The 25785-nt window shown below is 45.1% G+C and overlaps 1 protein-coding gene across 1 annotated transcript in view; it reads left to right on the top strand.

Moving 5' to 3' along the window:
• Window positions 1-25785, top strand: part of npr2 (natriuretic peptide receptor 2) — a 41186-nt gene that overhangs the window by 10702 nt on the left and 4699 nt on the right. Inside the window, exons 6-17 of the mRNA XM_068752649.1 lie at window positions 509-644; window positions 2442-2526; window positions 7047-7167; window positions 8112-8186; window positions 8950-9027; window positions 12382-12486; window positions 14076-14147; window positions 14930-15089; window positions 15189-15344; window positions 16923-17091; window positions 23060-23206; window positions 24594-24717. Of these exons, the coding sequence (XP_068608750.1) occupies window positions 509-644; window positions 2442-2526; window positions 7047-7167; window positions 8112-8186; window positions 8950-9027; window positions 12382-12486; window positions 14076-14147; window positions 14930-15089; window positions 15189-15344; window positions 16923-17091; window positions 23060-23206; window positions 24594-24717 (1428 nt within the window). The remainder of the gene's footprint in view (window positions 1-508; window positions 645-2441; window positions 2527-7046; window positions 7168-8111; window positions 8187-8949; window positions 9028-12381; window positions 12487-14075; window positions 14148-14929; window positions 15090-15188; window positions 15345-16922; window positions 17092-23059; window positions 23207-24593; window positions 24718-25785) is intronic.

Here is a 25785-nt window from a genome sequence, read left to right as displayed (position 1 = left end):
GTGAACCGTAATGGAAAAGGATTTTATTTCTGAGGGGGAATGAATAAACGCCACATTTTAATCTCATGATCCTATTTTACAAGCAGGTGAAGGGTTTGTGTTCTCGAGACGACCGTGATAATGAAACGTTTGCTTGGTTGCGTTATAGTTCGATTAAAGTTCTCCTGTGTTTTAAGTTTGACGGTTTAGGATTTGATGATATATATGCTCCATATCGGAGCAGTGAAAGCGCTCATGGGGGGTCGCTGTCCACGATGAGCTTACGCCTTTTTATTTTATTGATTTATTTTATTTTTATTGTCCTCTTGTGGTAATTATCTCTCTGCATTCGGCCGTTAGTGCCTTGCGTGATGCCCGTAGGACCTCTCTACCCTCTGGGGCAGATGGTGCCGCCGTGTCTCTTATTGCGTACATGAGGTCATCAACTTTGGTCGCACTGGATGAAAGTATTCAGGAAGTCGTTTGTGTTTTCTTCTGTTTCAACGAGCATCCTCTGCTGTGTCTGCAGATCGTCGCGTACTACAACGGCACCACCAAAGAGATCAATTGGTCGCAGACAGAGAAGATCAACTGGCCCAAGGGGGAGCCGCCACTGGACAACCCCCCCTGTGTGTTTTCCTCAGACGACCCCTCCTGCAATGACGGTACGAAAGCTCTGGCCTCTGATGCTTTGTAACGACGCACTGAACCCTCACGCCACGGTCTGGATCTGATGCTTTTACTTCTCCAGCAAAATAAGGATTCTGGACGCCAAGTGAAATTGTTCCTCTATTCAGGGCAGATCCCCCCCCCCCCCCCCTCCTCTCTTGATTTGGAATAGGATTGGCAGATATTAGGCACCCGTTCATTACATTTACCTCTACAGGGTGTCGCCATTCCAAATTCTTGCTTGACAAACTAAGAAAGGGAATGTCATGAAACATATCAAAGCCCCACATCAGCGTCTCATCAGCTGGCAGCTGGTCCGCTCCAACATCAGATCCGCAGGTATCTCGGGAAGAGGATGACATCATTCAAATTCCATGCTCCGGAGAACAAATAGCAAACCCTGTCATTTCACAAATAAAGAAGCGAATGCAGAAAAGCTCAAAGGTGTAATTACTGCCAGCCTGACAAGTCTAATAACACGCAACAAGAATAGGAGGAATGATCATGGGCAGCTCATGCTGTTGCATGTTTGTGCATTGTTTTCACGAGCAAAACATGTAATGCATTTAATAAGCCTTATTTTAACATGATTGCATCAGAATAAATGTCCTATATTTTTGTTCCTGACCAAATAATTGGTCATGAACAAATAAAACCCTCATAATATCACGCCAGAGAATGAAAACTTACCACTGGAATTGAGAATTGCTTTGGTTTGATTATTAATTATTTTGATATTTTGATTTCACTTGTGGTGGATTTAACATTACATTTTAAAGATGCATCCAATTCGACACCTGAAGATCTGTTAGCAAGAAAACTGAAAAGGTTTTGATTACATTTTCAGGAAATGTTGGGGATGTTACCAGGAACAGATGATGAATGTGCCACCGTGCTGTAGCGTGATTTGCAGCACTGTCACCGACTTTCATCCGGATCAGATCCAGAATGGAGTCAGTAAAAATGATTGCATTTTAACATTAAAAGCCATTTATGGATTCAAAAATCAGAAGAAGAATCAACTCTGATTCACTTTTACTTTTCATGCTTGGTGTCTAAAGATATCAAGAACAATCTAGAACCTTTTGATGATGATCCAGATCACCATGTGGACGGTGTAGATCCAGCTTTCCTAGTTCGTTATGTCATTGAATTTTCCATTAACATCCTTTTGTCCTCCTCGCACCCCTAGAGAACCTTTAGTGTCTTCTCTCTCCCCCTACAAAAGTAATATCTCATATGAAGCCGAATAATGCACGTTATACTAAATTTGAGCAATACGTTTATTTAAACTTAAGTTTAAAGATATTAGCAAAAATAATAAATACATGTAAATGTTTAACCATTAAAAATTCGCACCCCCTCCTAAACAGTTCCCTTGCACCCCCGGTTGGGAACCCCTGATCTTATGGGTTCCTTGGATTATTCTTTACTTCTATGGAGTACCGGTAATAATTAAAATCCATCCTTCAGGTTTTTGTGCATCCCTGCTGCCAGGCAACCACAGGCTGGCTGCTTCTCTTTACCTTTGTAGCCTTTTTGACTCCAGCTCAAACCTTGCTTCCCTTAAATGACCTTCAGCTTATTTTATCTTGTCTTAAAATGTGTCTCATTGGTGTCTAAGCTTCGGCAGAAACGTCCCAGCCGGGAAGCCGTCGGGCCGACAGGCTGCTCAGACGGTCTCGTTGCACTTCAGGAAGTCACAGCTGCCTTTTCAAAGCTACGAGTGCGGCGTGCGGACATCTGTAGAACCCATGAGACAACTGAGCGCCGAATCCTCCTTCTGCTTCCAGGTCATCTTCCAGTTCTTGGCATCGTAGCTGTGGGCTCCGGCTTAGCGCTCATCATATTCGGCATCTCCAGTTTCCTCATTTACAGGTGAGTTTGAAATCAACGCGGCGATTGCTGCTTGTCTTCGGCTGCTTTTGTTTTGTGTTTTTTTTAGCTCCAACGCTGCTCTAGATGATGTTTCCATTCCGCTCAGAGAAAGAGTGATGTTTGAGACGAGATTTATGAGTCTGGCTGCTTTAGGTGCCACTGTGGTATTTACACAATTGTTGCCAAGGCAACGGCTCAGCAGGTGACGGCGCTCAAGCAGCGGTGAAGTGTGCTTAAAAGCTGCCAAATGAGCTCATGCAGTGGCCCCAAACAGGCTTTACTGCCGGTTACTTATTATACTTAATGGTCATTAGTCTGTTGGTTTTCTCTGCGCTGGATTAAAGCTAAATGCCACTGATTTCAATAATTCACCCCCCCCCCCTCTCAAAGGATTGCGTTCTTGTTTATAGGCTGACATAAATCCTATTATATGAACACAAAGATGTCTGGCTTGATTTTTTTTCTCCACTGAAAAATGTGTCTGAGCAAACCTTTATGTTGCCAAGATCTCAATCATGTGAAGTCATCTCTGCCTGCAAGCGAAGTCCTTTGAGGCGAAGCTTTTAAATAGAACATCTGAGGAGCCCGTGCGTCAGGACAACGCGGCCCTATAGTCTGCTGCCACCTGATTGGTCAGGACGGTCTCGTTTCTCGATACCCTGTGACAGGAAGGGCTTTCTTCCCTCGCTCCAACTCAAAAGTCTTTCTGTCCTTTTCCAAACCGAGGCTCCATATGGTCTAAAGATCGTCGATCCCTCTGAGGCGAATTGTGATTTCTGAGCTGTGAAGTTCTCTCGGCGTTGTTTCATGTTTTACATTCTATATGTATATTCCATCCGACAAGATCAGGTGGGATCACTAAAGCCTCGCGACAGTTAAAGCAATCACTATTTTGTGAAAGAAGCCTGCTCATTGAGTTTCGGTGTGCAGTCGGACATTTTACTGTGGGGGTGGGTCGCACTGGGGGAATTCGGCTGTGTGCTGTGGAAACACATGGAGTTACGTAAGAAAGCAAAAACATTTACGACCCAATCTCGGTAGAAATAACTTTGTGAGAAATAATAATTTAGTGCTATGATAAGTAATAATAATGACAATCGTTAAGAGTTGTGTTGCTGTCTGCTCCAAAATCTTATCCTCCTGTTGAAGAGCTTCCAACAGTGTGCCTGACGCGCTGCGTAGTTTAAAGCAAATTGACTTTATGTAATTACATTTTTAAATAAGTGTTAATGGCCGTCTGTGCTCAGAAATGGCCTGCAACGGTTCTAATGGTTCTTAACTGGGCGCTCAGCTGTAAAAACAAATTGTTTTTACGGCGTCCCAAGAGGCACAAACTACGTACTTATGGAAATCACTCCAAGTGTTATATTGGGCCTCTTTTAATTACATAACAAGCTAATCACGCATGCCCTCAGCAATTAAGCCACTGGAAGGATTCCTCCATCCCGGGTTGCGTCACGGGTAAAAAAAAAAAAAAGCTGCATGTGATCACAGAAAATGAATGTTTCTATTTGTTCCTTTTTCATCCCGTCTTCAAAGGTGCCTCTGCTGCGTAGACGTTTAATGGCGTTCACGGCCCCGTAAACGCAGCGGGCCTTTTGTAGAAAGGAGCCGGCTTATAAGTCGCTGCTCAGCTCGACTAGCAGACCCGACTGGTAACCTTTACTAACACCGACTAACACAAACGAGTGTTAATCGCCAGCCTGTCAGAAGGGATTTTAATCAGAGGAATGGTGGAAGAAAGACGGAGGAGCAGCTACCCACTCGAGGTAAATCCACTGAACCCGAATCTGAGATGATCAAATACGTAGCAGATAATCAGACACACAGTTTGCACTCGCTCCTGATCATCATTTACATCTTCCTCTCTCTTTTTCCAGCTCCAGCTTTCCAGTGGATTTCCTAACTAGCTAGTTTTCCTGGACTCTTGGCCAGTAAGTTTGTAAAAAAAAATTAAAATTAAAATGTATTTATTTCTTTATGTTAATTTATTAAATCTAATATCTAACAACATTTATTTATGGCTGGGAAACATTTGGTCGTGATCCTCAGTTTTGACCTGCGCAAGCCGTCTCTTGTTTGATTTTCAATCGAGCTATGCGGCCCGACTACAAGGCACAACACCTTCTTTGGTAGCCACTTGATGTTTGTTTTGTGTGACGGCTGCTTGAGCAAAAGCTAACAAATGGCTTCCTGTTTTTTTTGCAGACACCAGCGGAGCTATGCTGATGGACAGGGAGCTGAGCGGCGCTGTTTACGGCCGCCTTTCGGATCATCCAGGTGCCGAGAGGCCTCCAAAAACACACCACTAAAATGTTTCACACTTCACTCACTGTTATTATTCCCAGATCAGTCCGTCGATAACCTCGTGCTGCATCTCGGGGTCGCCTCATTTGCATAGAGAGTTTCAATTTATATACCGGTACTTGTGTATTAGTATTTATTTTATATATTTTTTAATGGGAAAAATTAAATTTAAAATATATGATCATTCCTATACTTAAATGCTGCTTATATATATTTTCATACATAATGAAAGATTTTTGTAGTAATAAATCAATCAATAATTACTTGGTTAATGGAAATCTTTGGAATTAAATCTCGTTCACGGGCTTAAAATGCTACAAATAAATTGAGGAGGACAAGTGTTGCTAACTTAATTGTGTATTTTGTATAAGAAGTGGGGGGCTGGGTGGGGTATGATGTAGCACACAACTACTGTCTGTAAAATGTACGCGCATTTGGTGAATATGGAATTTAATAAAATGGAAACTTGTGTATTTAAACGATTCAATTGTCTGGCTCTTTCATATGAAACGCAACCTAACATTTCAGCGCCTTTAATATTTAGTCTGAAATTCAGGTTTGGCGTCTAAAATTTCCCGCGAGAACCGCCCTCCCCCCCAAAAAAAGTCTTGTTTCAACAATGTCTTGACCTAATACCCTGACACCAGCTCCGATGGAGGGAGCTGCCCCGTTTGACAAGAACGTGGGTTATTTAATATTTCAAGGTTAAAAAAAAAAAACCAAAACCAGACTTGTTATGACAGAAATATTTTACAGGTGCAAATCCAAATGAAATAACGCTCACTTATTTCGACTTTCGGTGTGAGCGACTGCTGAATATCGAGCTGCAGCACTCTGCATGTCTGTCCAGGTGGCTGGCCGCTCAGTTGATCTTGGATTCTGCTGGTGTGCAGAGATGTAAAGCAGAGCAGCGGTGCTCTGTTGTTTCAATGGAGAGGCTGGTCCAGCAGAAGTATTCACATGTGGGACTCACGCAACAATAGGCCCAGTGTGGAGCTCAACACTTCGGCCCTGCGGCTGCCAGCGGCCTGTAAACGAGGCTCCTTAAATAGAAAACGTTCTGATGGTGCATTTAGCTGCAGGGCACCGGCGGCCTGAAGGTGTTTCCTGCTCCCGGTACGGTTCTACAGACACAGGCTGTATAATCGGACACAAACAAGCACCGGAATCCCCTTTAAGGTTCTGGACTGTCCGACTACACAGTTTACCCGAGTGTGTGTGTGTGTGTGTCGGGTGTGTGTGTGTGTGTCGCTGCAATAATCTCCTGCAGCCATCTGGAAGTGTTTAACACCTTTTAGATTCGGAATGCATTGGCTGTCCTTGTTTTTCCTTTCTGTTCAAAGTGAATAATCCATTTCCTCCTCTGTCCCAAACAACAACAACAAGACCTCTGATTTATAATCGTTGTATTTTTGATAGGGGTTTTGGCTGTAAACAGCAGCTCCTCTGAGACGGGCCACAGATGTGTTGATGCCCTGGAAGGTCCCGGACCTTCTGTGGGGCTCAGCCAGCAGACTGTGAGGCTCAGAAATAGCATCGCAGCCAGGAAAACGACTCGCGTAATTCATATGTTTAGGAGGTTCATAAAGTAAATACACACAATATCTAATGACCTAACCTCTAACATAATGAGGCAACCTGCAGCCAAAGCCATCGTATAGCACGTTAATCACATTTTGTCACCTGACCTAACGTCCTACTGTCACTAGAGGGGCGCTCGGAGAGCACGGATTCGCCTCCAACACGTCGGTAATATGCAGATCTGCAGCCACCAACAGTGCGGCTATAAGATGAGATGAGATCAAACAGTTTAAGATGAGATGGCATAAATAGAGATGAAATGAGATGATATAATACATGGAGCCGTCTGATAATGGTGACGTGTGGTTGGGTGTCCCAGACAGAGGCCCTTCATGCATTCCGGGCGGCTGTCATCATTTGGGTGGTCGATTTGTAGTTCCGAGCCAATAAGTCAAGTTCTGTGACTTTTCCAGAGCTTTTAACTCTGAGCATTTTACTTTTCTATTCTGTTGTTTATTATTGGCGGGTAAAATTTTCTTCCTTCAGTGCACTCATCATTTATTTGACTAATGAGCAACTCTAATAATTCTTATTTTTAGTTTTTTTATGGAATAAATGTCTCATCGCTCCTTTGTGTAGCAGCTAAAGCCGCCGTCCTTTTCTTCATCACCTGCATGTTTTCCTTTCTGCAGGAAACTGAAGCTGGAGAAAGAGCTGGCTGGAATGCTGTGGAGGATTCGCTGGGAGGACCTCCAGTTCGAGAGCCCCAATAAATACCACAAACGGGCCGGCAGTCGGCTCACCCTGTCGCAGGTGAGATGATGACCAACCGGCGCCGCGGCAGCTTCACATGCAGCCCGTCACTGTCAGAAAGAAAAACCAAACGTGACACACATGCGCTTTCATATTAAAGCCGGCAGCCGGACCTTCCCTTCGGATCCTGTGTTCCACCGACTCAAAGCGCTCAGTCGAGCAAAAGCAAAGCTGGACCCACCAGAAATCCAATGTTTCAACGTGTAACCTCATCCTGCTAATACGCCGTGTGCAACGTATCCAAAACGCAGTCGGAGAAGCAAACACGCGGCCCGGAGAGAATCCGAGTGCTTTGTTAGTCTGCACATTCCTGAAAGCTTTCCCGGTGGTTTGCTGAAGACGGCTGAGCTTTGCGGTGGCGGACGAGCATTGAGCGACTGTTAAAATAAGCCTCAGTCTGGCCTCGGCCCTCACGCACAGGATTCCTCGTCACGCTCTCCACGCTCCGGGCACCGTGTGTGTGTGTGTGGAGGAGAATGTGCGTCTCCTTCGGGTTGTGCTTCGTCCCACACGTGCAAGCGTTCATGGAAAGCACATGCATGCACACACCTTTTTCATTACGGGCTTTCGCTCCAATTGGTGAGATTGTGTGTGTGTGTGTGTGTGTGTGTGTGTGTGGGACACTGTAATTTTCCAGACCAATGTATTTTCCAGTGTGCTGCTAGTATTTGCATTCTGTACTAATGTTCCGGCTGTATGCAGCGCCCACCTGATTTTTATTCCCTCTGTGCGCTGCAGATATTTGCCCAAAGGACTCGAGTCGTTCGTATTAATACTGAGAATAAATCGGTTGGATATGAGAGAAATTAAATTGTAATGCTGTTCAGTGACAGATATTTCCTGAGGAGGACCAATGAAGTGGATTGGGTCTTTAGAATAACCAACATTTAATCCTCGTCTTCCTAATTCCCGCTCGGCTGACTGACTGTTCTCCGCCTTCCCAGAGAGGCTCCAGCTACGGCTCCTTGATAACTGCCCATGGAAAATATCAACTATTCGCAAAGACAGGCTATTTTAAGGTAAGGCTTATAGCGAGTTCTGACATTTTCGACTCCTGCGCGCTCCTTTTGCCGCACCCCCACACACGAGCACGCTAGCAGAGAAAGCTGGAGAGGAGAGAGAGGAAGGGAAAGCGTGGGCGATTGGAGGTGGTTGCCGTTGGCTTTCATGTGAGCTGCAGAATGGGTGCGCTGTGTTTTTATGTTTCTCATCTTTCTGCCCTCCCACCTCGCAGTCTGGACATGGACGTCAAGTTGTTGGCCAGTATAGGATGTGCATTTAAATGTGGCATTAAGAGCTCTCTGAATTATGCCCCCCCCCCCCCCCCCCCACTGACTGACCTCAGGACCCTGCAGACACTGGGAAACAACCTTTGCTGTGTGTTTTATACCATCAGGCAGCTGCTTTACTAATTCTTATTGTAAATGGAACTCAAAGCTCTGACACGGACTCGATTGCTCTTCTGAGTTTGTCCCAAAGCGTTTCCCTCCGGTCTGAGCCTCGGAGATATGCGCCTTGCTCCTCTCTCTTTTTTGATTGTCGTATATCAAGCCTACTGGTGCGATCCTTGTCCTCCTGCAGGGACGTAGGTCTCCCATGCAGCTGCCAGACCCTCATTTCCACGGCCCTATTGTGCATTTTGTAGATGCAGCATATTGTTGCTGTTTTCCCTCCTGTTCACGGCCATAGTGCATCCTATGCTCTTTTATGGCCTCTTAAGGGGCATTTATAATGTTATTGTTGTCGATACTGGATTTATTGCTCTTCTCATGCTGCACACAGGCGAACCTGGTGGCCATCAAACATGTCAACAAGAAGAGGATCGAGCTCACCAGACAGGTTTTACTGGAGCTCAAACACGTAAGTGATAATGTTAGATGTCTGATGGACTTTTGTTTTGTCAATTTGTATATTTGTATTTATCTTTATCTTTCTGGGGTATTTTTTTTTACCTCCGCTGAGGCGCCATTTTTTTCTTGTCCATTTGTTCTTATGGAATTTGACACAGTCATGTAGGGTGGGGGCTCATCCAGGTCAGCTCTAGATTGTGGATACGGTCAGAATTTTCAAATTGTGTTTAACAAGATTAGGGAAAAACTGCAGGATGGATCCTGATGAAAAGTTTGGTTTACATCCCATAAGATTTTTAGAGCGATCCAGATACCTGTCTGGATACAAAAAAAGCCAGATCCATAAAGGGGTTCGATATGAACAATCATGTAAAAGGTCTTCTGGTTCTGATCCAGAATGAGGTCAGGAAAAAAATCAAAAATCTGTTAAAAAATACACATCAACTCTGATTCACTTTTACTTTTCATATTTGCCGTATAAAGATATCAAGAACAATCTAGAACCTTTTGGTGCTGATCCAGATCACCATGTGGACGGTGTAGATTCAAAAAGGAGGGGAACGAGCTGCTTGGCGGAGGTCTGCGCTCTCTGAGTGCTTTACTACTTTCAAATGCAATAATTTTAACTCTACATAGTCATGAGTCACAAATGTCATAAGAAGAAAAACCAGATTTCACTGCAGGTTATTTGTAATCATAAGCACAATGATTGGCGCCTGTGTTTCAGATCAGTTTTTTTCATCCAATATATCTTTGAGCTTAAGAAGGCACCAAAGTATCTACAGTAGGTCCAAAGTGCTGCTGGAAGCTTTCCAATTGGAAGTAAGAGAAAATAACCCCAATTTCAGTCTCCCGTGGCTGGTTTTCAATTACAGCGCTTCGGGAATATTGGTCTGGTTCTCTGTAGGGGATTAAAGGGATTGGCTCCACGCTCTATTCCAGACCTTGCTGTGGAAAGGTGGAGACGAATGTCAGCAGAATGTCTGACGCTCACAGCTCTTAAGTCTTCCCTGTCTCCACTACAGAAGAACCTTTCATTGTCGCTATACATAAAGCATGCTCCATTCTCTCCTCTGTAGTTCCAAAGAGCTCATTTCCCAATCTTTGCAGCGTTTCTATTTTATTGAGTTCACATCCTGTTCTGGATCAGCGTCACGTCTCCCACACAGACGGCAGGTATAGCCCGACGCCCAGCTCCAAACCTCACCTGGACAACGCTAGCGTCTCGTTTTTGAGCAACCGTGTGTGTGTTTTAGCGTGAGCGTGGCAGACAGCAAAGGGAATCTAAGTGGGACTGCGAGACTCGGGTTGAGACGAGCACGCCTCCAATGAAGGCTAACGCCGCTCTGTTTGTTGGAGGTGTGCCCGGGGTCTTGTTTCCGCTGGTGTCCGTTGGTGTAAGTTCAAGGAATATGTTATTAGTTTTGTCAGGTCAAGATGTCAGTTCCAAAAAGAAAATATCAAACCTTCAGGATTTTTGTTCCCCAGAAGTTGAATTTTGATGTTTCGGGCCTTTGCTCTTGCTCCACAGGTTTCATTTCTGCTCAAAGAAAGAAATTCACTCCTTCCTCCCTACTGGACAGCTCTCTGACTGATCTATGTTTACCTCCACGGCAGTATGTTATTAGAATTGCTGCATCCGATGCAGCGACGCAGCCCGTGCCCGGCTTACACACAATCTTTTTTGTCTTCCTCTGGAAGCATGTTCATGTATTTGGCCATGAAAGCCATCTCAGAGACTGCGCTCTTTGTTCCTGAGAGCTCACGGCGGCCTCGGAGCGAAGGGAGGCAGACAATCGCAGAGGCCTTGAGGGAGAATTACATAATAGGGAAACTTTATTTCAACAAGCTGCAATCAAAAAAATATTTCTGGCATTCACCAAAAAAACAAAACAAAAAACAAAAACACGAATTGACATTATTTCGTTTTATCACTGCAGAGGAAAACAACCTCGCGAGTCGATCACACAATCGCACCACCTGCTTTACGAAGCACGTTCCCTGAGATAGCAACGATCTCGCCGTGTTGCCGTGGGAAACGTGAGATGAAAAGACTGTAAGGCTCTCTTTTTTTCCAAATGTTTTTGTCGGCAGGAAGTGGGACCGGGTTTTTATTTTATTTTATTTTATTAGCCTGTTCAAGTGTTACCATCCGATGTTGCTTGTTAAAGAGCTGACACCATTAAACTGTCTCTTCAGCATCACTGGCAGCAGCTGTTGATGAAAAGGCTTTTACAAACACGTGCTACGTAAGCAGGAGACAAATATCCACCCACGTTTACGTTTGCTTTGGCGATGCAAAAACAATATGGAGCAGGGAATCCCATTAACTCGGAAAATGCATGGCCGATCATGGACAGGAGGCAAGCTCAGAGGGAACATTTTTGCACTTTTCTTCATTTTTGACATTTCCAGCTCGACAATCCTTTTGGGGGGGAGAGGCCGCTGTCTGAAAGGGCAGCTTCCAGAGGCGCCCCCGAGGCCTGATCGGCTGTCAAACCTCAGCTCATGAAAAAGCCAACCAGATGGAGGGGAAGAGACTGGCCTGCCAGTGGAAACTTAGCCACTTGTCCTACAGCCCCCCCCCCCCCTCCGGTGATTCGCCAGCCCCTCCTCCAGAGCGTGCAGCAGGGGAAGTTATATAGGCCAAAGGGTAGGCTAACGGGAAACGGGGCCTACTCATTCCCTGGTTTTGGTGAGAGGGTAGCCGTCACTCTTCTCAAAGAAGAAAAGTCCACTGTTGAAATCCGTGCTGGTTTTGAAGCCCCCCCCCCCCCCGGCTTTCTTCTTCTGTCATCTCATACCGGTTGGAATGGAGGCACAAAGAGGATGCAGCTCAATAAAAAAAAAACACTGCCACACTTCCTCACAAAAGAGAACCTCAGGAACAACGTTCTCCAAATTCCCTCTTGACCACTCGACCGCAAACATCTCTGCTTCCATACGTCTGATAAACGCGGTTGTGTTCTGAGGACATGTTGCGAACCCGGGGAGCAGCTTCACCTGCTCTGATGTTGCTGCTCGTACATCCTCTCAACACCTCCCTGGTTTTTTTTTAATCATCCTTAGAACACAGGCTCATTCATAACCTTTCCAGGATCATTTGTGCCCATGTTTCAGCCGGGTGCCCTGAGCAGGAATGCATCTCAACACGGCGAAAAAGACGCCGTGCCAAGCAGCCAACTACAAACAGTCTATTTTGACGAACTGCTGGCAGCGGTGTTCCCTGGGCCGTGTGTATAAACGGTGTATAAACGGTGTATAAACGGTGTATAAATGGGCCGTCAGTCCTCTGTTTCCACGGGGGTTTGGGAATGTGATGTTTGGAAAGAGTTACCCGGCATGTTTGTGTGGTTATTTTCAGATGAGAGACGTTCAGTTCAACCATCTGACCCGGTTCATCGGGGCCTGCATCGACCCTCCCAACATCTGCATCGTAACCGAGTACTGCCCCCGAGGCAGCCTGCAGGTACCGTTTATTGCCCCTGTGCTGTTAGAATTGCTGCTGGACTGCTGAAGGGGGGCGCGGCTCCTTACAGTCAGTTTGAGATTTCTGCTGAGGTCATTTAAAGTTTGTGGTCAAAACGCCATTTGAGTCATTGTGTTGTTTTATTTGTCTGGTCTGGCTGTGGGGCGGTACCGTGGTGCAGTGGGTAGCGCTGTTGCCGCACAGCGAGAAGGTTTCTGGGTTTGGTTCCGTTCTGTGCGGAGTTTTCCCGTGTGGGTTCTCCCCGATTGCCTCGTCTCCAGCGGCTGATCCACCTTGCGTGTCACGGGTTCCGCTGGAGCCTATCCCAGCTGACTATGGGCGAGAGGCGGGGGTACGCCCCGGATGAGTCGCCAGCTCATCACATGGCAAATGAAAGACAAACAACCACACACTCATGCCTCCGGACATTTTGGTGTGACTAAGATGCATGTTTTTCAAGGTGGGACGAAGCCGGAGAGAACCCACGTGGACGCGGGTCTGTGAGGCAACGGCGCTACCCACTACGCCACCATGACAGCCATGACAAATCATTCTTTACTCAATTATACATGAACTGTTTTAAGTCTGGAGAGAGCCGAATGAAGCTAACAGCCAGTTAGTTCAGCTTAGAATCAAGACTGGAAGTGCGGCTCTGCTTTCCTCATTCAAAAAATTAACTGCAAATGCTGTAATTTTGAATTGAATTTTTTGACATTATTTAAGAAGAAAAATTGAGAAACTGCTACCTTTACATATTCTTCTATAGAGTGACACAAAAAACAGACAACAGGCTTAAAAATGTCTCACCCTACAATAATATATATTTAAAAAATACTTTCATGTTTTACTCCAAAGGTTAAAGAACCTATCAGGTGAGATGTTTCTCCTAATGATTAATATATTAATAAGTTAAATATACAAAGCAGAGCCAGATGAATTCCTGGATGAGGCGTACTTCAGCAGCATGAGAGGAAACGGCCTCGTCAAACTGCTATTCCTGGCAGTGTTGGCACCGAGCTCTGCCCATCGAGCTCCAAAGCACACAGCGGATCACTTTATTTACTCGACAGCGAGCTCTGTGGCGAGATCGCCGCTGGCAGCGTTTTATCTGTAGCCTTGTGATTTGTCTTTTTTTTGATGGCGATGATAAATACCTGCAGTAAGTCAACTCCCCGACATGCCGTGCAGCACCTTCTGAAAACGGAGGGGGGGGACTTTGGGGAACTGAGATGGTCTTCGTCAGCCCCGCTTGTAGCAGAGGCCGCCTAGAGATAACAGATAGCTGCCACTGATGGGATGCGGCTGGGTGTGCAGCCTGGACACAGGTTCCAGTAACTGGCAGGCTTTCCTGTTATTCATTAGCCTCTTGCAGGGATAAAGTCTGAATCCGAGGATGAAAAAGATTGTATTTTATCTGGACTGCAGATTTTTCTGTATTTAGTTCCAAGATAAACTTTGGCTGCTGAGAAGTTCCTGGAAGTTTAGGAGATAAAGCAGACACAACTTTTTTTTTTTTTTTTTTTTTTACTTCTTTCTGCGGTTTCTGTGGTTTCTGCTCTGATTTGCTTTTGTTTTTGTTTTTTTTCCAGGACATTCTGGAGAATGAGAGCATCAACTTGGACTGGATGTTCCGCTACTCGCTCATCAATGACATAGTGAAGGTAGGCGCAGAAAACGCCAGGGAGCACGGGATGCTTTCACGTTAACGCCGTCACGAAAGTCGTCTTTTTTTTGTGTGTTGCCTCTTATTGCATTTTTAAAGACAGATAATAAAAGGTCACTTTTAAATGTTATATTTGAGGCTTTGTGTGCTGTGGAGGCAAGGAAAAATATCTTAGTTGCCATGGTTTCACATGGAGGGTGGGAGAGTGATGGAGGCAGAGGACGAGAGCAGAAATCAGCATGTGCAAACATGTGCAAAGGTTTCCTGTCATAGAGCAGTGGCTGAAACAGTCAGCATTGCTGCTATAGGATGGAGATACGATCATAAGCGTGGCTTCATTTTCTTTCCAGCTTAATCCAAACTAATCATGAATGTACTTTAGATGATTCTTTTTTTTAATGCATCCTAACAGAGGCCTTTTGTCCAGAGAGGCGTCTCTTCATGCTAATTAGAACTCGATGCACAACGAAGCAGATAAGCAGCGCTCGGCACAGAAAGCGGAGCTTTGAGGGATGTTTGACTCAACATTTCCACCACATATCGAACGGGAGCGCGCTCAGTTACCGCCGTCCCTTCCCAAAGGAATTAACAATAATTTTGCTGAAATTCCTCCCTTGAATCACGGCCTCTTTTCAAAAACCCTCAGCGTGCGTCTGCCTGTCCAAAGAGCGTTATTTCCATATGTTTTGGATTTGTGTGTTTTCATGAATGATTTGCTGCGGAGGAGAAAAAGAAGCGAGAACACCCCTTTACGCTTGACTCCACGCTCCTCCCCACTAGGGAATGAACTATCTCCACAACAGCTACATTGGCTGCCATGGAAATCTGAAGTCATCTAATTGTGTGGTGGACAGTCGATTTGTTTTGAAAATCACCGATTACGGTTTGGCCAGCTTCCGCTCCTCCTGCGAAAATGACGACTCGCACGCACTCTACGCAAGTAAGTCCGGTTCCAGTAGTGGTGATTATCTTTTGCTGAAACATCTGCTCACTGTTTTATTTATTTACGGCTGCCTGATCACTCTTGTTGTTTCTTCAGAGAAGCTTTGGACGGCTCCCGAGCTGCTTATTTACGACCGCCATCCTCCTCAAGGGACCCAGAAGGGTGATGTGTACAGTTTTGGCATCATTCTGCAGGAAATAGCCCTGAGGAATGGGCCTTTCTATGTGGAAGGCATGGACCTGAGTCCCAAAGGTAAACACAAAAGCTTTCATTGGCCTCCTCTGAACAGCAAGTGTGCAGCAAACCGACACGGAGAACACAAGAGAAACGTAATTCAGATTGATCGGCTTTTGATCATAAACAGAACCACGTCTCGGGTTCCTTTGACAAGGACAGAAGAGACAGAACTTCATTCCCTGACGTTTCAAAGTGAGCCTCTGTGAGGTCAGGCTACTAGAGGGTCCCCCCCCCCCCCCCGCTAGGCACACATGTCTGGGGCAGGAAAACCTGGCGATCACGCCTGAAAACGGAACCTGCATCTCACCCACGGTTTGCACGTAGGCCCGTCACGCAAACGTACTGCAACGTCGCACATGAATCTGCACACGCGCAGAACTCAACAGTTATAATGTAAAATGTGCACAAAATGGTCTGTTCTGGTCTGGGTCCTGTTTTGTGCGCATGCTTAAAGTGTTGACTTCCACACAAAGACAGGAATACAGAGTCAAACATTCCTTGTCAGTGTAAATAAACATTGATATAAAGCTTTTCTGAGAAATTCAATCACAGTACAGAAAAAGAAAATGGACCAACATGTAAAAAAACACATACATTTGTCAGTGACTCTTTGATGTCTGTCACCTATAATAAATTAGGAGTTCAAGTGCCATAGGAACTTTTAAAACCTCACGACCGCACTGTGTGGACCCTCCTAAACACAAACCTCTGATGTGCAGGCTTCCCTTTCTTCTGTTGGCTTTCAGACATGGAAGTTGGAATATCCCTTTCTTTTTAGTGCAAGGCGTTGGTGCAACGCTGCCTTTTCCAGCCATTACATTTCGTTCCCTGGTTGCTCATGCGCCACAGGTGCGCCGCACCTCCTTTGCTGGACAAATGGGTCTCTGTTTGATCAGAACCCGGCGTGTTTTCGCACATTTAGAAAAGTCCTTTGCAGCTGCGACGCGATTATTATTACGTGCATGTATGGATGATTAAAACACGCTGGAGTCCTTACTGGGATTTATGATGAGATGATGCGTCGTGTACCAGGAGCGCCAGAGGTCGGCGTCCTCTCTGCAACAAGTCAAAAGCACCAATAATACACCTGAACTGGGATTTCATTTGAAGTCACATCTTTAATGTCTGTCGATATGGTGAATATAAAGTCATATGTCTGTTTAAAGCCTTATTAATGCATTATAATTCACGATGCAGAACTCTTCTTACGTATGATGACTTTCATCAGTTATGCTCAATGCCGATTGTGTAAATGCCTCGGACCCCTGGTGGCCTGTTCAGGGTGTGAATGTGTTAGATCCAGAGCTGCTATGCTAATTTAGGGGTTTTAAATATCATTATTACACTCTTGTAATTACTCTTACGGGTCTTGTCTGATGATGCTAATAACACGGGGAGGGAATGTGTAGGAATCATTTAGGTAAGGATGTCTCTCTCAAATATTTAATTTGCTATGATTGATGAATCAGGGGTGAATATATTTAAACTCACGTTTGATTTCATTTGCAGTTCCAGAATGCCGTATATTCAATGCTTATTCAAATGCTTATGGAAATAAAAGAAAATCACTAGAGTCTACTCTGTCCTCTGCAGAGATCGTGCAGAAGGTGAGGAACGGCCAGAAGCCCTACTTTCGCCCGACCACAGACAACAAATGCCACTCGGAGGAGCTGACCATCCTGATGGAGGGCTGCTGGGCCGAGGACCTGGCGGAGAGGCCCGACTTTGGACACATCAAGATCTACGTAGCCAAACTGAACAAGTGAGACCCGGACTTCACTTCTTTAGAGTTTCTTTAGAGTTTCATAACGCTTTTCTCTTAAAGCATAAAAATAGCCTGAAAGCAAACTGTCCGCTGACCCTGGATGCCACTATGGAACCACCACAGTTCAGGCTGTGCTTTAACACTCTCCTGTGATGGCATCGTTGCAACGCTTATTGTGCAACGAGGCAACTACGAACCAAGATGTAGTTACTACGCGGTTGATTTATGCTTTAAGAAACATATTTAATTGTCCGGGCTTCCAAGATGATGCAAGGTGGATGGAGACTGAGAGACGTGCACAATCGCGTGCCTAAACGGCATTATGGCCTCCCACAAATAAAGAGACAATCAGGCAGTGTGCCTGCAAATCAATCTTGGCATTGGGAACAGGCAGAAACCTTGAATAAGCCCACCAAGACTCATAGTGGGCGGCCATCTGTCTTCACCGTTGAGAAAGAAAGACAGAAAGACAATGACAGAGAGGGAGAGACAGGAACAAAGACACCAGCTGTATTATTGTATGAGGAGGATAAAAGTTAAACAATCGAATGTCCATGAAACGTGCTTCATCAGAACCGTGTGGGTGTTCGATGGATCCACCGGCTGACACCAGATTCTGATTTACATGGTGCTGCATCCAGATTGATGCAGAGAAGGACTTTTTCAACTGAGCTCGGCCCACATTAGACCAGTGGGAGAGAGAGAGAGAAACAATGAACAGAGAGAACCAAAACCGTTCTGACTCTGGCAGAAAGTGCAGTTTTCACATCGGACCTTCGCCCTCATTTAAAGAAGGTGGTTAGGAACATCATGTTTTCAGCGCTTTTCACCTTCAAGTGACGGAGCAGGGTCATTTATAACCACAGCCGTATATTTATACGGGCCGTTGGGATGTTTTCAAATTGGAAAAATGTTTCCTGCCATGAAATAGTCAATCATATCCCGACAACTTTCCATAGTTTTTACAGGAATTGGCACGGCTAATGGCAAGTTGTGTGGGGTCAGTTATGACCCTGGAAAGATATGGGTGTTATTTACATCATAGGCTTTTATTTTATTGCAGTTTTCCACTTCTATTCACTACGCTGTTTTGCAGCGAGCCATGGCTAGCAGACCCAGCGCAACAAGAGTTACTGTTGAAAAGGCCTTGGCTTGCGTCTAAAGCCCAAAGTGACGCTAAAAAACAATCGATGATGACGGACAGTGAAGATCATATATCTGACTTTAAGAAAAGTGTTGCAAAATGAGGCGCTACAGTAAAATAACTTGGCTGCTTGAGGGTAGGATTTTTATTCAAGACATCAAAGATGACTAAAAAGGAAATGTGCATGAATAAATGTTTGTTCTAAATGTGCAGCCGTAGAATATTGGACCAAACAGAAGCAAACGCGCATCAACCTCAATGGAGGGTCACCAGATGACCTGAGATTTCCCCCAAATCTGTAAAAGAAAAAAACAAAACAATATTGAACGTTTAAATAAAAACATCTGTGCTTTCTCTGCATGGAAGGTGGTTGTCTTGGTCAGCAGGCCCCCGTGACATGGTCATGTGACGTGTCATGTGTATTTTCCCAGAAGAACTGCATTTAATTTCTATAGAGAAATGCAGAATATATTTGCAGGTGCTCTGCAAGAGTTGACATGAATATTATGTGCTTTTGGTGAAGGAATACATTTATGGTCCAATAGTGATTTCTTTTCTTTTTTTTTACCTTTTTGTTAGCACCTGAAAGACATCCCACATAATCGGGCCTTTATTTTGAATACCACACTTTGCTTTCATGTGATTCTGTTTTGTGATGTTGAGCAATGAAGGGGAGACTCTACTCCTGCTCTATCAGCAAACAGGGTCATCTGACATTCTTTCATTCCTGGAACAGAGAGTGGCAATCACGGGGAGATGATTGTGTTATCTCAAAGGAGAGAAGCACCGACTGACCTCACCTTCAGGTGGTCCTCGTTAGCAGCTATTTGCACTGGCTCTGGAAACAAGTAGGAGGACACACAGCCTGACCTCACCATTCATAGCTAGCTGTTGTCTCCATGTGACCTACATAGCCACGATAGCGTGGACATGTCTGTCTGTCGGTTAGCAATATATCCCGAATAGTTAGAGATGGATCTTGATGACTTGTTCAATGTGGGAATGTGACCAGGAACAGATGATTACATTTTGGTGATGATCCAAAAGAGAGCCTGGATTCTGGATCACTTAGAAATGTTCTTTACCATTGCAGTCAATGGAGCTTCAAAATGTGTTCCTCGATATCTCGGTGGATTACTGACCTTTGTTTAAGGAATTTGAAGGTCGATTTCCTGTGGCGACCCCTAACGGTACAAGCTGAGAGAGGAAGTTTATGGAATTTGACACAATCATGTAGGGTCGGATCTGGATTGTGGATACTGTCACGATACAAAAACAAAATCTGGATTTTCCCATTTACTTATAATGGAGGCTTTTTCAAATATCATGTCTTGTAAAATATGCATTCAATTCACTCACCAAAAATCGCAGTCATAAAGGGGTCCGATATGAACCATCATGAAAAAATGTTTTCTGGATCTGATCCAGAATGAGGTCAGGAAAATATTTTCAATTTTAACATTTAAAACTTCATTTGCGGATTCAAAAATCAACATTGATTCACGTTTACGTTTCATGGTTGGTGTATAAAGATACCAAGAACAATTCAGAACGTTTCAATCATGATCCAGATCACCATGCGGACGGTGTAGATCCAGTTAGGAGGGGAACGAGCTACTTGGCGGAGGTCTGTGCTCTGAGTGCTTTTCTTGTTCATTATTATGTTACAGAGCCTTTAAGGTTTTTTTTTAGACAAACAGCATCATCATCTCTGTCAGTGAGATGCCAACAACTCGCTCATTCATGGACCGTTTTATTGTGAAATCCAAAGCTGCAGTTCTACCGTGTGCAGTGACGACTGACCCTCGAACCTCAACGAAAGCCAATACACACACACAAAAGATGCGGATGCAGCATTTCATGCATCAAGTGATGCACCTCGGCAGGACAGCTGCTCAAACGTGTCATGGCGGCATCGTAAACTGGACGCAGGTGGTTTGGAGGAATGTGTGAACAGATCTGTGTCGGGAGCTGACGAGCCCAGTGATGTATAGCATTTCCATTTGCTGTGGTTTGGACTCCAGCGCTGGCTACGATTGACATCCTCAGAAGCACTCAGGGATGTTCTTGACAGCTGCACGCAATGCGCCGCCCCGCGTTGCACGCACAGGCCCATATGTTAGTGCACGTGTGCCGGTTATTTTCATTAGGTAAATGCCTTTTGTTGAGATGACGTGACGGATGAGGCGTTATTTTTGGTGTGCGTGTCTGAGCTTGAGCTTGAAGGATGCGGCGGACATGTAGGGTTTTCAAATTGAAATGCTGCAGCAGAGCAGACGGGGAGCGGACAATCAGGTTGCCCCGAATCACCGCATTCCAGCGTTGAAACGTTGTGCTACACGCTAACGTGGTTTCGTTTCATTCTCAACTGTGTTCTTCTGAAGCAGCGAGCAGATCAGTCCATGGATTTGCAGAGGATGTGTCTTCCTCAAACATGTTTAGGCACTTTATAAACCAGAAAGCACTCAGGGAGCACATGCACCTCTGCCAAGATTCCACAGCCACCTTCATCTGCGTTTTAAATAGTCGATAATGTTTCTATTCCAGCGAGTGTCTGGATCCAGCTTGGCCTCAGGAATGCGAGTGCGACACAAACACGCTGACAGGCTAATGGCAGCCGTGATGTCCTGAAAGTATGTAAATCCTCGATTGTCTGGTTTGGCTCAAACGACTGCTAAATTATTTAAACTGATTGGGATCCATCGAGGTGATCTTGGGTCGTCTCCCATTTTCAGGATCAGCCCAGACAAAGGTGTTTAGAGCCGTAGGTCACGTTGCGCTTAGAGAGATGTCCTTCGGCAGTCGGTTCAACAACTAAAATGACCCGCTTTGTTATGCTAGCAAATACTTAAAATGAGTTGGCTGGAATTCTACCAACTGAGAGCCATTTAATTCTCCCCAAACGGTGCCAGATTCCATCGGCCTTTCCACTCCTCTTACTGGAACTAAAGTGTTAATGGTAAGCGGCCGTGCAGCGACGGCCCCCTCCCTGCTTCCCACTGACCCCGGTTTCACGGCTGGTGACTGGTCGCGGTCCAAACGCACCTTTATGGCTGCAAAGCTCCGATATAAAGTGCTTTATTCACGGATGCCCGGTGGCAATGCTGACACTGAAATTTAACGTTCAGAATAGCATCACGAATGAAAAGAATCTCTCATCTGTTAGGCGTCTCTGTCGCCATGGAGACAAGCACCTTCTGCACTGTTAGTGTGGCTGAATGATGGACAAATATGGATGCCTGATATTTTCGGTGCTGTGAACGTCTTTGGTGTCTCCTTTTGATGTTTTGTTCTTTAAAGTTAAACCACATGTGGGTGTGTGTGTGTGGGAGACACGCAAGCATTCAGTCACTACAGCGGTGCAAATGAGTCATCGTCTTCCTCCGTTGGAGTCCATGCCTGTACACGCGTGTGTGTGTGTGTGTGTGTAAGAATGTAGAAACCTCCAGAGACACACACATTATTCGTCTTATATATATATAGCACAGACTTAAATGGAGACCTCATACAGTTGATTGGAGTCTCTTTTTTCTTTCTGCTTTAAGATAACGACGTCTGATCTGCATATGTGATCAATACTAAACAATAAGATACAAAGATTAGCTTGCTACTCAGTCGGGCCTGATCTCCCTGCGGAAGTCTGTTTAGCCTGACCGAACCAATCAGCAGCCTGAATCCCAATCCCTTAGCAGGGATTTGTCATGTTTTACCAATATGAAGTAGAGCTATAAATAGTCGTGGAGAGAAAGCCACACCAGTCACATCATGAATGAGGAGATTTTTACACTGCCATTGAACTTGTCTTGGTCAGCGCTGCTCCACCAATGGGAACGGCGGTGCTAATGTCTGGAGGAGTTGTGTCTGAGAAAATGATGTCATCTCGCTGACCAAAACCATTTGAACAAAATGCTTGTGTTTGATTTTTGGATCCAGACTTTTTCAGTGCATTCCTCCAGAATAATTCCTCATGCGAGGGAAGTAAAGACATTTTCTACTGCAGCAGGAAGTGCTGTATTTGTTTGTCAGAGGGTGTTTGATGATTAGACTCTATAGGATAGTATTTGAAGGTATCTGCCCTGAGCAGCAGGGAGATAAAGCCAGCATGGACCTGGTGGTGGTGGTGGTGGCGGTGGCGGCTGTTGACTCTGCTGAGCCTGAAATGATGAAGTATGTGCATAACAGTGGCAGAATCAGTTTTACAAAGCCAGCCAGAGGTTGACAGGCTAACAATGAGATGTGCTATTATGAGAACAGCTGTTTTCATCGACAGTGAGAACGAGCGGTGCGATAAACTCTGGTCTTTCTTTTTTCTAGAGCTTCATTTTAATCCAGTCTGGATTTTATTTTTGTAACATAGCAGGCCATCATAATAATTGCTTCCATCATAGAGCGGTCACTATAATAAACCAGCTCTTTAACCAGATTAACTTACTGATTTATCTGTGAGAGAAATATTTATGACATGAATGAATGCACCTTTAATTGCATTTTGTACAATAAACTTCAATGTTTTTTTTGCAACTTTGGCTAATTGGAGTAATTTTTCCTGCCCATTTAAAGTCCTTGCATTCCTACATCCCAGTCACTCGCTTGATGGCAGAGTCATTATTACAGATGGGGAGGGCAGATAAAATCATGAAAAAACACAGCGCTTTTATTAAACGATGAATAATGAGGACCTAAAAAGGCACTTTTCTCTCCGCTGTCGCCGTGGTCCTGCTCATTGGGGATTGTTGGGTCTCTGTAGGATGGAGTCATTCTGGACGAGGCTCTGACAAGTGGATTCATTGAGTGTTAAATGCAGCTCTGTGTTTTCCACAGGGAGGGCAGCACCAGTATTCTTAACAACCTGCTGTCCAGGATGGAGCAGTATGCTAATAACCTGGAGAACCTGGTGGAGGAGCGAACGCAGGCCTACCTAGAGGAGAAGAGGAAAGCTGAAAACCTTCTCTATCAAATTTTACCACAGTAAGTAAACAAAACAAAAAAAAGCAAAATCACACGAGTACAATATTGTCCTTTCACATAAAAGCTTACGTTTCCGGTTGGTGAGTGTTACTTTCATCACTGTGAAAATGTGTCATTCGTGTTAAATCCATCCATCCTTCCTTGGATTAAATAAAAATTGAAAATCCCTCCCAATCCCATGGAGATCAGCATGCGTGCGCTCACCAATCACTGGGAACAGAGAGCGCTAAAGGAAGACAGACAAATGGACAAGAGAGTGAGTTGAGGCATTTGGAGTCCCATCTTTCATTTATCATCCTTTGAAGAATCCCTTTTTCAAAGTCATCACGTCCAGCAGAGAGGAAGGACAGGCAGGAACCCCCCCCCCCTGCCATTGATATGATTTGATTGGAGAGGAGACAATTAAAGCAGAATTAACAGAGATTTAAAAAAAGGGGGCGGGGCCGGCGGTGGCTCAGTGGGTTGGGAAGCGGAGACGTCCACTGGCACCCCCCCCAATTGCTCCGGGTGCACCGATCAAGGCGCCGCCCTCACCCTATGCCCTCTCCGCATGCTCTGGGGCCCCTATGCATATATATGCATGGTGTGTGTGTTGTTTCAAGGGGCCCTTGTACTAGGGTGAAAATCGAATTTCATTGTGTGTTTGCAGTGTAAAAAGTGTGAAAACAAAATGACAAATAAAACTTGTGTGGATGAGTTTTAGCGGCGCTTTTACATACGCTGGCACTGACTGAAAAATATGGACAGGATTTGTCTGCAGATTTGAAGCCATCCAGGTCGTGCTAGATCTCTGTGTTGGGTAAAAGTCAACTTGAGTGCAGAAAGAGCTTAACGACGTTGGCCGCTCAATAAGAAAGCGATGTCCGACCGTCGGCTCTTGTTTGTGCTGCAGCTTGTGTGAACTTATTACTGCTCCTCCAGTGTGGATTTGCTGAACCGCCAATTATTTGTCTGATCTTATTCTGTTGCTTTGACTCTGAAAGGGAACACTATATATTAATTTTTTTTTAAACGATTTTTGTTGGCCGCATTCTGAAAGCGTTGCCCTATGAGTACAGAAATGGGGCCTCAGAGAGACACACTTTTCTCTCCCTGTCATCGCCTCCCGAGCTTCAGACACGCCGAACTAATTGAAGGAAATAAGCAGCAACAAAGAGTGACTGTTGCGTTGCCTCAAGGTCCTTGTGACGGGGTCAAAACTAAAAGCTACACATGAACACGCCACAAAGGTAGCTGACAACCATGCAGCACATATATATTCTGCACCTGGATGAGAGGAAACAACTACCTTCGGCAGGAAGCCAAAGCATAAGCTCGGTCCACTGGCCGATGCCAGAGAGCAGTGTCCAGTTTGTCTTCACGCGTGTCCCTCTGTCTCTGCACGCAGTTCAGTGGCAGAACAGCTGAAGCGAGGCGAGACGGTGCAGGCCGAAGCCTTCGACAGCGTGACCATTTACTTCAGCGACATTGTGGGCTTCACGTCCATGTCTGCAGAGAGCACGCCGCTTCAGGTACCCGCCAATGACCCACTGAATCCCGGCAGTGACGACCGCTGACTCTGCACGCCACGCTTCACGTTGCGCTATTTGATGGAGCAAGTTCTGGAATTTCTTAACATATCGAATGAAATCTGTTTGTGGTCACGTTTGAATCTATTTCTCTATTCATGCTTTAAACTGTTCGAGGCTCTACCTGCAGTTTCCCCACACATGAGCTGCAACTCAAATAGTACGGATGTGAGATCGAACGGTCTGCTGATGCAGAGCTGACTCACTTAAAATGTAGCGTCGGGCATACGGGGCTAAACGGTCCGACCTTTGCCGACAACGCCACTTTAGGACTTGCACCTAAAGATATAGTTTTAATTTGTTCCGTTGGTCCCAAACTCGTTTTAGCGGGTTTCCCCACCCACAGGTCCGCTCACAGTGACGACCAGCACGGCATTAGGAATTCAAAACATTTATTTACACTCTAAAAACAAAAGTAACAAAAGAAAAGGAGAGACACGGCAGTGACAGTCTACGGCCAACCTGCCTTCGAGACGGGGAAAACACAAATGAGGACCTGGAACGAGGGAGGGGAAGCACCTATATACGCCCCCCCCAATCAGTGGTAAATGGCCCACAGGTGCTCCGTCCCACACCTGCCTGCCCAATTAACTCCAATCACCCGGTTACATATGTTAAACATTTACATTTATTTACTTTTGCTCATACCTTTAAACACTGAACTGAAACAAATGCTTTGCTCAAATTCAGTATATTATTGGATTCTTCATCTCCATATGCGATATCATGTTTGTCGGGGGTGCAAGGCATAGAAAAGGTTGGGGACATCCTGCTTTGAGAGTTTAGAATGGATGAAACTAAAGTTTCAACCACAGTTTCGACTATTGCAGCCTCGACCTTGGGAAGCGGGGAGTGTTTGCATGCTCCACCTGTGGATTACTATTCCGTTGCTTTCAAATGTGTCCTGGTGTGTGTGTGTGTGTGTGTGTGTGGTTCTCCCCTGCCTGCACCAAGCATCTCTGATAGCCCATTATATTTAGTAGATAAATCTAATTTGGTCTTTAGTAGCAT

Source organism: Brachionichthys hirsutus, chromosome 19 (genome assembly GCF_040956055.1).
Source record: "Brachionichthys hirsutus isolate HB-005 chromosome 19, CSIRO-AGI_Bhir_v1, whole genome shotgun sequence".
NCBI classification, from domain to species: domain Eukaryota; kingdom Metazoa; phylum Chordata; class Actinopteri; order Lophiiformes; family Brachionichthyidae; genus Brachionichthys; species Brachionichthys hirsutus.
This window is presented reverse-complemented; position numbering and strand designations above follow the sequence as displayed.